General features: G+C 39.6%; 1 protein-coding gene across 2 annotated transcripts in view; it reads left to right on the top strand.

Moving 5' to 3' along the window:
* RCAN3 (RCAN family member 3) overlaps nucleotides 1–12,095 on the top strand; it is a 34,777-nt gene that overhangs the window by 1,886 nt on the left and 20,796 nt on the right. For both annotated transcript variants that reach the window (XM_047082841.1, XM_047082840.1), the window contains exon 2: nucleotides 5,349–5,600. In XM_047082841.1, the coding sequence (XP_046938797.1) occupies nucleotides 5,406–5,600 (195 nt within the window). In that variant the 5' untranslated portion in view covers nucleotides 5,349–5,405. The remainder of the gene's footprint in view (nucleotides 1–5,348; nucleotides 5,601–12,095) is intronic.

The following is a 12,095-nucleotide window of genomic DNA, read 5'->3' as shown; positions in this document are numbered from 1 at the left end:
TTTCTTCTGCCACAACTATTAAAGAGCAGTAAAAGTCTGCCTCTAAGTGGTAAATGAGCAGGAAATAGACGTTGGAGGCTTACATGATAGTTATTCAGAACCCCCATATCGACAATTCTGAGGGTTTTTTTTTTTAAGAAATCTAGTCTGAATTCTAATTTCGAAGTTTTTAAAAAGGAATTTAGTAGTTCAGCAACATCTGTGAGTATTTTCCTTATTTTATGTATGAGACAACAAATAAAAAGCCAAGTGACTTCCTCCAAGGTTATTGAGCAGGGCATATGTAAAGCCGGAGAGGGAATAACTTGTTTGCTTCCAGTATTGTTTGGTAGCATTTTGAGTACATCAAAAAAATAATAAAAGCGAACCTAGCTAAGCTATTTTAAAGGTTCAACAAGTCGAGAAGCATACTGTTTTGAGAAATTGTTTTTTCAAAAAATCCTGGAAGAGGCTGGATTTGCCTTTTCCCAATCAAAACTTAAAATGCCAAGTCAAATGCACATGCCTGCCGTTTTGCCGTGATGGATTACTTTTGTCACAAGGCTGGTAGGAGAACAGATGGTCATGCTACTTGGAGTTTTCCACTCATTTGATGTTTCCATGAAGAAACAATTCGCCAGAAGCCAGCCACAGCTACAGTGGCGCTGAGATGATGCTAAACCCTGATTAGCGCAGACCTTTGCTTACAGAAGCGGGAGGATATTGGTTCAGCCCTGTTAAACCAGTCAGTGTTTCCCTGGTTTAGTAAACTTAGGGACAGCTTAATCTTGTAATAGTTGGAGTGGGCCAGAGTTAGCAACTGCTCCAGTAATAACAGCATAGAAACAATGTACTTTTGTAATTATTTTCTTTGTCTTAATGAAATCAAACTGCTCGTTGAGCTGAGATTACAGATGATTTTACAGATGTGCGAAGATTGTCATTTCCACTATTTGATTTTGATCATCTCTTTCTGATCAAATCTAACTGCATTTTATGATATCAGAAAATTATGAAATGGTCGATGATGTTGACTTAAGCTATATGCGAAAAAAGCTCGTGGCTTGCCTTCAGCAAGAGAGGCATCATCTGAAAGATAGTATCTCTAATACCGTGTGCATTGAATTACAACATAAAATTCCATGAAGCTCTTAATAAAAGCACGATGGCCTTTTTTTTAGCTAACTGTTTTTAAATCTTTAATGGTTTTCTTCCTGGAGCCATAGTACTCCTTCCAGTGGTTGCTCTGAGCGGGTTTTACTGCTAGATCAGCCACTGAACAGTTTTCTTGAAATGATACAAAGTGTTTATTTTCTTTTTGTAGCCTTTTTATTGCTTGGAATTAGATTATTTGGACATGTATTTTTCTCATTTTATTGCTTGAATATCTGTTCCATTGATGGTTCTGACATTATTGGCATCCTCAATCCAGCAATTCATTGATGTGGATTGTGCCTATGTAAAAATCATTGAGCACTAACTATATGCAAAGCATTGTTCTGAGCACTTAGCATTTAATCCTTCTGACATCCTTTTGGGTAAGGGTTATTATTTTATAATTCTATTTTACAGTTGAGGAAATGGAAAGGGAGGCAAAGTGATTTGCCTAATATAGAGTACTGGGGAGCCAGAGTTTAAATCTAGAAAATTGATTATGGAGACTGAATCTTCTTGGGATATACTTAAAGACTGTTCAAGCTTGTTTGCAGTACTGTGATATTTCCTCAGTCCATCCTTTTAAAGTGTATCAAATGCCCAGTAATGTATAAGTGAAGAAAATGTAGCAGCACTATAAAGACTATTGAGATATCTTGGGACAAAAGGCAAATTATTTAACAATAACCTAAAACATTTGAAGAGAAAATAATCATAAGGACATTACTAGGAATACTGACAAAATTTGAAGGTAGACACTGATTTAGATAACAGTATTATGTCAATGTTAAATGTCCTGGTTTTGGTCACTGTACTGTGGCTTATGTAGGAAACTGATCTTGTTCTTACACACTGAAGTATTTGGGAGTAAAGACAGCACACTTGTCTTACTCTCAGTGGTTCAGGGGGAAAAGTATGTATATATATATATATATATATATATATATATATAGAAACAATGATTTTAAAAATGGGCAAAAATGTAATTAATTGGTAACTCTGGGTAAAAAGTATTTAGGACTTCCTTCTACTAGTCTTACTTTTCTGTTTGAAATTATGGCACAAGAAAAAGTTACCCTAAAGTGAAGGAAGAAAACAGGAAACGAAGGTATAACCTTCTAAGAATTTTTTTTTTTAAGTCAAGTGAGGGATTGTTCCTGTGCTCTGATTTTTCTTTCTCCCTCCCCCTCCCCTTTCCTTTCCTTTTTAGGGGTTGGAGGAAGGAACTTGAAACAAAAAATCTTATCAAAAATGGCTTGATTTTTCTCATATTTCAAAATCTGGTCATTCAGAGCTCCCCAACCTTCCATTCTCTAAAAAACCACGCACCGTATTTTCCTCACCTCTTTGTAATGGGTTGGGAGTCGGGTGAGATTAAAAACATTAGCTCCTCTAAGAGATAAGATATAAAGACAATCTACTTTTAGTGATATTGAAAGTTAAATTGGGTTAATATATCATTTCCCTGCCTAAAAAACCTTCAATGGCATGCTGATATTGACTCTGTTTTGTATCAGGACGCTGTAACCCACTTTTAAGGCAGCTTGGAGACCCATGCCTGCCTTTCTAACTTTGTCTCCTGCCACCCCACCAAAGACAGTACGTTCTGGCCACATCAGATCTTTGTTCACGATGATCTGTCCTCCCTTTGTCCTTGAACTGTTCAGGCTTTGCCTGGAACGCACCCCCTCATTTTTCTGCTGAAATTGTTTATCTTTAAGTCTCTCCATAACATCCTTGGGGAAGCTGTCTCTAATCTCACATAGAATTAAATTTTCCTCTGTCTGTGCTGCTGTATTAGTGGGGTAAACACAGTGCTATCTGCTTTCATTCAGCAATCCTTATTAAGCCTATACTGTCAGCCAGAAACTGTGCCAGGGACAAGGGGTTCAAAGGCACTCACGGTCTGGTAACCGTGATTTGTAAACAAATAGTCATCAGGTAAGTATGTAACAGAGAAATAAACAAAGTGTTGTGAGAATTATGAACTCTGACAGCTTAGTCTTGAAGAAAAGGATTACAAAGAAAGCCTTAGTGAGATACCATTCCCCCGCCCCCCCCCCAACCTGGCCCCTTTCCAGATTGGAGACTTACAGCACAATAATCTAATTAAAGGTATGAAGTTTAAAATAATTGTAGTACCTGTGGGCCACACAGGTAGATATGTGTAATAGGAAGCTAAAAATACAAGTCTGGAGCTCAGGACAGAGGTTGAGTCTGGATGCATGAATCATACAGATTAGTGATTTTCAGGGTGTATAGGCAGGAAAGACCTAGAGACAGATTAGAACCTCTTGGGATCGTGTACTTTTTCCACCCAACCTCCCCCCCCCCCCCCATTGCCCAAGATTCTGCTCTTACTCTGGTGACATCCTTCCCAGCTTACAATTCGTTGCGGAAAATGAGAGGCAGTATTGATAGCCCCATGTTGTGTGTGTGAGCCACAGGGTGAGCAGGAAACAGAGCTGAGAAGCACTGGCAGTTAAGTGGTTAAAGGCTTGATGGATGAAACCACTCAAGAAGAAGAGGAGGAGGAGGAGGAGGGAAACCTCAAAGAGATGAACTTGTAGAGGGTGAGTGACGACAGAGGAGCCAGTGACAGACAGTTGGTTTAGGAAGGAGAGCCAGGAAGGACCGAGACCCTACCTGGAAGGCAGAGGCATACTGAGTGACGAGTGACGGGTGGGCGGCAGTGTCTGGTGCTGCAGAGACAGGCACATGAGGACGGTTTCAGCCGAATGTAGTGGCAGAAGGCCAGTGGCACCGAGTTCTCGAGCACGTGCTGTTGGGGAACAGAACACAGCAGGACAGCTTACTTTTTGCAGGGAATTGGTAGGAGAGGCGAAGAAGCAGCGGAGAGGTAGCTGGAGGGGAAGACAGAACTCCAAAGGAAGATTTCTTTTTCTAAGATTGGGTGGGTGGGGGTGGGGAATCCCGAGTAGGTGTGTTTGCTGAAGAAAAGGGACCGATGGGGAAGCAGAAATTGAAAGCATAGGAACTCTTAGAACAAGATCCTTCAGGATTGGTTAGCATTGTTGAGAAGAAATTCTTGCTCTGGCGGGAGCTCCTTGAGGACAGGAACTATTTCTTACCCGTCTAATATGCCTAATAATACCTGGCATGTGATGGGCATTCAGAAGATGTTTATAAAAATGAGTAAGGACTTTACTTTTGGGAATTAGTCTTTCCTGATTGGTGTAGTAGAATAATGGGGGGGGAAAACCCTCTACTGTTTTTAGCCTGTAATTGACATCTGTCATGTACTCTGTATAAGCAATATATTTGCAGCATTGTGTTCTTTGAAATAAAATGTAAAATCACAAATGAAGTCATAGTAAGCTAGTAACAGTCGTGATCGCATGATTTTTCTGTGCCTGATTGGTATTTTTAAAATTCCATTTTAGCATCTTGAAATTTGTTAGGGTCCAGGCAGTGTGCTCGGAGGGTGTGGGTACAGCTCATCAGAGGAGACCGACATGCAGAAAGTCCATAGAAGACAGACGCTCTTCCGTTATTTAACAGAGGGCCGCTATCGGCTCCAGGCCTTCAGGATTAAAATTATTAATTTATAAATGTTCAGAAAAAAGGTCATCTCTTCAGTTGTCGTCTGTGTCAGATTTTGCCTTTCATCCGTATTTCTGGTATTGACAATGACCTGCCTCATAGAGAACTTTCGGGTCTGTGCAACTGGATTCTTTGAGAGTATATTCAAAAAGAACAAATTGGTTAAGACAGGTGAAGTCATCTCGCAGCAGACCGTGTTTCACGGTGCAGATGGTGAATGAATCCGTGTGGGTTGTATTCAGCTGCTCCAGTTTCACTGTTGTAGACCTAAAACCCAAAACAAATATGTGAAGGCAGCTCTGGTTCACATTTTCCTTCCTACTGCTTGTAAACTAGCATACATATTGATACTGTCTCATTTCGCACTGCCCATTTTTCCCCCCGATGTCACTAGAAAACTTTTTGCCCTTTTTTTTTTTTTTGTAATATGTCATTGCCAGTGAAATGTATTACATTAACTATGCTAAGCAAATCAAATTAGAATATATAGAACTTACTTGGGAGGACTGTAATGAATTGATTTAGACTCTGATTTATCTTCCCTGAATAAAATTGCTTCCATTGATAAATTGCTGTCTTGAGAATTGACTGGAACAGTGTTTGGCCTTCAAAGTCTTATCTTTATGCTGTTTTCTCTTTTTTAACACCAGATGCCTGGTAGACACCTTAGAACTTTAAAAACGGAAAAGACCTGCTTTTAGGGGATAATGCTGAGGGACACTATGAAATCTTGGAATGACAGCCAGTCAGATCTCTGTAGCAGTGACCAAGAAGAGGAAGAAGAGATGGTTTTTGGTGAAAATGAAGATGATTTGGAAGAGATGATGGATTTCAGCGATCTGCCTACCTCGCTCTTTGCTTGCAGTGTCCATGAAGCAGTGTTTGAGGTGCGAGAGCAGAAGGTAGGCACGTATCCTACCTTCCCCTGCATTTGGTAGTGGGTTCAGTGGATGTGGATGTGGAGAAGCAGCAGATGCTGCCTGTTTGCACAGTCTGTTACTGGCTCGTGACGAGTACAAGAAGCACGCCTCAACCTTTAGACGTTGCTGCAGAATTTAATTGTATTGTACGACAGTAACTAACAGTCCACAACACGTAAGAAGTATTTCCAAACCAGTTCTTTCCCACACATATTTTGTGAAGCAGTGGTTTATAGCGCATTCTCAATCAGGTCTTACTAAGTCCTGATTCATTCATTCATTCCTTCATTCTTGGAGCCTGTGATTAAGGAACAGCTAGTGATTTTCACCCTGGCTTCCTATTACTTGAGAGTCAATTCACACAGGTCAGAAGTATTTGAAGCTTTTTTTTTCTGAGGCTGATTACATTTATGATTCCGTTGTAACAGACTTGTCAACGTTTCCTGTATTACTTTCTACAGCTTGGGGAAAAATGATTGAGTTTATTTTTTAAAGGCCACTCTCCTTTAGTTCATGTATTATTTACCTGGAAAGAGAGGTTTTATGTGTGGCTTTTTCCTCCCGTCATGACCTCACAAAAGCCTGTAGGTTTTAGTCACACGAAAGTAAAATATTTCTGCTGTTGGTATAAATTTTGCATGTTCTGAGACTTTCTCAACACATTACTATCACCCATCCCTTAGTTTTCCATCTGTGTCCTCAAAGTATTTTCCCTCCAGTGACTTTCTTGGAGAGAACTTGATAGAGTTTGACTCCCTACATACTTGAGCGTCTCCAGTGTGTAAGGCGTTGTGCTGCTTGCTTCAGGGGATAGAGTAGGAATTTAAACAGCTTCTGCCTCAGACAGTTGATAGTGCCGCAGTGGAGATGGTAAGTAATTTGGCGCAAGACGGAATACTAGTTCCTTTAGAGGCACTTGAAAGTACATCGAGGGGTCAGAGGACAGAGGATGACAGCCAGGTCCAGTAAAAGATCTTACGGGGAGATGGCATTGGAGGAGGGCAGCGTGAGCTGGGTAGGAGGTTCGCAGGGAAGGGAAAGGGAATTCTGGCCAGAGGAAACAGAGCGAGCCAACGAGCTGACTCAGGATGAGTGTGGACACTTCAGGAAGCAGTTGTGTGGCTGGTACATAGGTGAGGGGCGGCCACAGGGAAGAAAAGTCAAGCTGGAAAGGTCAGCTTGGGGCATCCTGCAAAGTTCAAGGGGGTTGCGTCTCTCTGGCCAATAGTCTTCTGAGCAAAGGGGTGACCATCAGAATTACATACTAGGCAGGTCAGTGGACAACATGTGAAGGGCGGAGTGGTGGAAGGAGAGCCAGAAGCAAGGGGCCAGTTAGGACGCTCCTGCAGCAGACCTGCCTGGAGATGCCGAAACCCCCGAGGGAGCAAGGGAGAGGGACCACAGCCGCCAGTTTTGTATCTTTCAGGCTGGTTTTCATTCACAAGTGTTGTCTTCTTTCTCAAGTTCAGCCACGACATAGACATTCTGAAATCATTCTTCCTAGGTTTCTCAACTTTTTAAGAGCTCTGCGTTTTCATGTAACAATTACATTAACTCTGTTGTTTATTTGCGATACACGAAAATCACATGTGTTCCTAGTTTATCTTAAAATTCATAAGGATTGTTTCAAGAAACCTCACAATCTCTCTTCCAATTTTTTTTTTTTTTTTTTTTACGTGTAGCCTAGGAAGTTTTTTTTAACTTGCCAAAGTGGTGAGTTCTTGTTGGTTTTCATTTTAAAAAACCGTCTCGGGGGGGCGCCTGGGTGGCTCCATCGGTTAAGTGTGTGACTCTTGATTTCGGCTCAGGTCGTGATCTCACGGTCATGACATTGAGCCCCGCATTGGGCTCTGCGTGGACAGCCGGAACCCGCTTGGAATTCTCTCTTGCACGTGCACACTCTCTCTCTCAAAATAAATACATACATACATACATGCCATTTGGGATTATATCTAACCTAAATTAAGTTGGGAATCTTATCAGCAGAAATTCTAGTAGCAGTTCAGTAGACCTTGTGTTATATGCAATTCTCAGTCATGGTAAACTTTACAGAAAAGCCTTAATGGTAATATCTGAGGCTGCAAAATACTTATTTTATATTGGAAGTTTGTACCTTTTGGCCACATTCTCCCATTTTGTCACCCCATTCCCCCTGCCTCTGGCAACCACCAATCTGTTCTCTGTGAGTTCATTTTGTTTGTTTTGTTTTGTTTTTTAAAATTCCCCATATGAGAGAGATTATATGGTAATTGCCTTTTTCTGTCTGACTTACTGCACTTAACATAATGCCCTCAAGGTCCATCTGTGTTGTCCTAAATGGCAAGATTTCATTTTTTTTTAATGGCTGAATAACGTTCCATTGTGTATATATGTGTATATGTACGTATGTATGTAAATGCACATACAACATACACCACAATGTCTTTATCCATTCATCCATTGATAGACCGTCTGTTTCCATATCTTTCTTATTGTAAATAATGCTGCAATAAACATGGGATGCAGATATCTTTTCAAGTTAGTGTTTTTGTTTTCTTGGGATAAATACCCAGAAGGGGTATTGTTGGATCATATGGTACTTCTGTTTTTAATTTTTTTTCCTTTTTTTTAATATTGCAAGTTTTTATTTAAATTCTAATTAGTTAATATATGTAGTGTAATATCAGTTTCAGGAGTAGAGCTTAGTGATTCATCACCTACATATAACACCCAGTGCTCATCACAAGTGCCCTCCTTAGTGCCCATCACCCATCTGGTCCATCCCCCACTCTCCTCCCCTCCATCAACCCTCTGTGTGTTCTCTATAGTTAAGAGTCTCTTAATGGTTTGCCCCCTTCTATTTTTTTTCTTTCTGGTTTTAATTTTTTGAGGACGCTCCACACTGTTTTCCATAGTGACTACACCAGTTACATTCCCACCAACAATGCACAAATGTTCCTTTTCTCCATACCTCACCAATACTGGTCTCTTCTCTTTCTGACAACAGCCATTCTAACAGGTCTGAGGGTGATAGCTTATTGTGGTTTCATCTGTATTTCCATGATGATTAACAATGTTGAACATCTTTTTGTGTACCTGTTGGCCATTTGTATGTCTTCTTTGGAGAAATGTCTGTTCAGATCATATGCCCATTTTTAAAATCAGATTGTGTGGGTTTTTTCTGTTGGGTTTATGAGTTCTTTATATATTTTGATATTAGCTCCTTACCAGATAAATGATTTGCAACTATTTTCTCCTGTTCAGTAGGTTGCCTCCCCCCGCGCCCCGCCCCCCCCCCCGACTTTGTTGATGGTTTCCTCTGCTGTGCAAAACTTTCTAGTTTGATGTAGTCGCACTGCTTTTTGCATTTCTTCCTTTTGGTTTTGGTGTCAGATTCAAAAAATCATTGCCAAGGGGTGCCTGGGTGGCACAGTAGGTTAAGCGTCTGACTTTGACTCAGGTCATGATCTCATGGTTTGTGATTTAGACCCCACATCGGGCTCTGTGCCAACAGCTCAGAGCCTAGAGCCTGCTTCGGATTCTGTGTCTCCCTCTCTCTCTCTGCCCCACCCCGACTTGTACTCTGTCTCTCAAAAATGACTATAAACATTAAAAAAATTTTTTTAATAAAAAAAATTCATTGCCAAGACCTATGCCAAAGGGCTTATCACCTATTTTTTTCTTCTAGGATTTTTTTATGGTTTCAAGTCTTACATTCAAGTCTTTAATCTATTTTGAATTAATTTTTGTGTATGGTGTAAGGTAATGATTGAGTTTCATTCTTTATTTGTAGCTGTCCAGCACCATTTATTGAAGAGACTGTCCTTTTCCCATTGTATATTCTTGGCTCCTTTATCGGAAATTGACCATATATGTGTGGGTTTATCTCCCAGCTCTCTATTCTGTTTTCATTGATCTGTGCGTCTGGTCTTAGGCCAGTACCATAGTATTTTAATTACTGTGGCTTTGTGGGTTTTTGTCTTTTGTTTTTTAATGTTTATATTGTTGGGAGAGAGAAAAAGGGAGAGAATGAGCGGGGGAGGGCAGAGAGAGAGGTGGGGGGACAGAGGGTCTGAAGTGGGCTCTGTGCTGACAGCAGAGAGCCCGATGAGCGGCTCAAACTCACAAACTGTGAAATTGTGACCTGAGCCAAAGTTGGACGCTTAACGGACTTAGCCACCCAGTCACCCCTAAATACTGTAGCTTTTGTAATATGGTTTGGAATCAGGGAGCATGATCCTCCAGCTTTGTTCTTTCTCAAGATTGCTTTGGCTACTCAGGGAGTTTTGTAGTTCTGTACAAGTTTTAGAATTCTTTGTTCTATTTCTTTGAAGTATGCCATTGGAATTCTAATGCAGATTGCATTGAATTTATAGATTGTTTTAGGTAGGATGGACATTTTAACAATAATGATTTTTCCAGTCCATGAGCTTGAAATATCTTTCCATTTATTTACTAATTCTTTATTTCTTTCATTAATGTCTTGTAATTTTTAGTATACAGGTCTTTTACTTGTTTGGTTAAATTTATTCCTAGGTATTTTATGCTTTTGATGCAATATAGATGGGATTGCTTTTCTTTCTTTCTTTCTTTCTTTCTTTCTTTCTTTCTTTCTTTCTTTTTTCTTTTCTTTCTTTCTTTCTTTCTTTCTTTCTTTCTTTCTTTCTTTCTTTCTTTCTTTTTTGATGGGATTGTTTCCTTAATTTCTTTTTCTGATAGTTATAAATGTAAGAGATGCAACATATTTTTGTGTATCAATTTTATATCCTACAACTGAATTTGTTTACTTATTTGTTTACTGAATTTGTTTATTAGTTTTAACAGGGCTTTTTTTTGTTGTTTTTTGGAGTCTTTAAGTTTTCTATGTATATCATGTCATCTGCAAATAGTGACAGTTTTACTTCTTTTCTAGTTTGGATGCCTTTCATTTATTTTTCTTGCCTAATTGCTCTGGCTAGGACTTCCAATACCTTGTTGAATAAAAGTAGTAAGAGTGGGCGTTTTTGTCTTGTTTTTGATATTAGAAGAAAGGCTTTCAGCTTCTCATCGTGGCGTATATAGGACAAGCTGTGGGCTTATCATATATGGCCTTTATTATGTTAAGATATGTTGCCTTGGGGCACCCGGCTGGCTCAGTCAGTTTAGTGTCGAACTTTGGCTCAGGTCATGATCTCACGACTCATGAGTTTGAGCCCCGCGTCGGGTTCTGTGCTGACAGTTCAGAGCCTGGAACCTGCTTCAGATTCTGTGTGTGTGTGTCTCTCTCTCTCTGCCCCTCCCCTGCTTGTGCCCTGTCTCTCTTTCTCTCAAAAAATAAATAAATAAATAAATAAAATAAATAACCATTAAGAAAAAAAAAGATACGTTCCCTTAATACAGAGCTACAGTAATAAAAATAGTGTGGTACTTACATGTCAACTATATCTCAATAAAAATTTTTTAAAAACCGGTGTGGTTCTGGCATACAGACAGACATTGACCAACATTAATGGAATAGAGAGCCCAGAAATGAACCCTTATATGTATGGTCAAATGATTTTCAACAAGGGTGCCAAGACCATTCAATGGGGAAAGGACAGTCTTTTCATCAAATGGTGCTGGGAAAAGCGGATATTCACAAGTAGAAGAATGAAGTTGGACCCTTATCATATACCTTATACAAAAATTAATTCAAAATGGATCAATGACCTAAATGTCAGAATTAAAACTATAAAACTCTTAGAAGAAAATAGAGGGAAATCTTCTTGACATTGGATTTGGCAATAATTTCTTGGATGTAACACCAAAAGCACAAGTAACAATAGAAAAAATATATAAGTTGGATTTTATCAAAATGTAAAATGTGTACATTAAGAAACACCCATCAATGAAAAGGCAACCTACAGAATGGCAGGAAATATTTTCAAATCATATTATCTGATAAACGATTAATATCTAGAATATGTAAAGAAATCCTGAAACCCAACCATAAAACTCAAAAACAAGCTTGAATAGACGTCTCTCCAAGGAAGATATATAAACGGCCAACAAGCACATGAAAAGATGCTCAACATCATTAATATTAGGGAAATACAAATAACAATCACAACGAGCTAGGACTTCACACCCATTAGGATGGCTCCTGTCCTAAAAACAGAGAGCAAGTGACAAGGATGTGGAGAACTTGGCACCTTTGTGCACTGCTGGTGGGAGTGTAAAATGGTGCCACTGCTGTGGAAAACTGTGTGGTAGCTCCTCAAAAACTTATGCACAGAATTACCATATGATCCAACAATTCTGCTTCTGGATAGATACACAAAGAATTGAAAGCAGGGACTCGAACAGGTATTTGTACAACAGTGTTAATAGTGGCATTATGCACAATAGTCAAAAGGTAGAAACAACCCAAGTGTCCATCTACGGATAAATGAATAAATAAAATGCAGTATAAGGGCACCTGGATGCCTCAGTCGGTTGAGCGTCTGACTCTTGGTTTCAGCTCAGGTCATGATTTCACTT

This window comes from Lynx rufus, unplaced genomic scaffold (genome assembly GCF_022079265.1).
Source record: "Lynx rufus isolate CCGP_SWC_20201006 ecotype Redwood Valley unplaced genomic scaffold, mLynRuf1.p SCAF_2, whole genome shotgun sequence".
NCBI classification, from domain to species: Eukaryota; Metazoa; Chordata; class Mammalia; order Carnivora; family Felidae; genus Lynx; species Lynx rufus.
The sequence above is the reverse complement of the archived record's forward strand: the minus strand, read 5'-3'. Positions and strand labels throughout refer to the sequence as shown.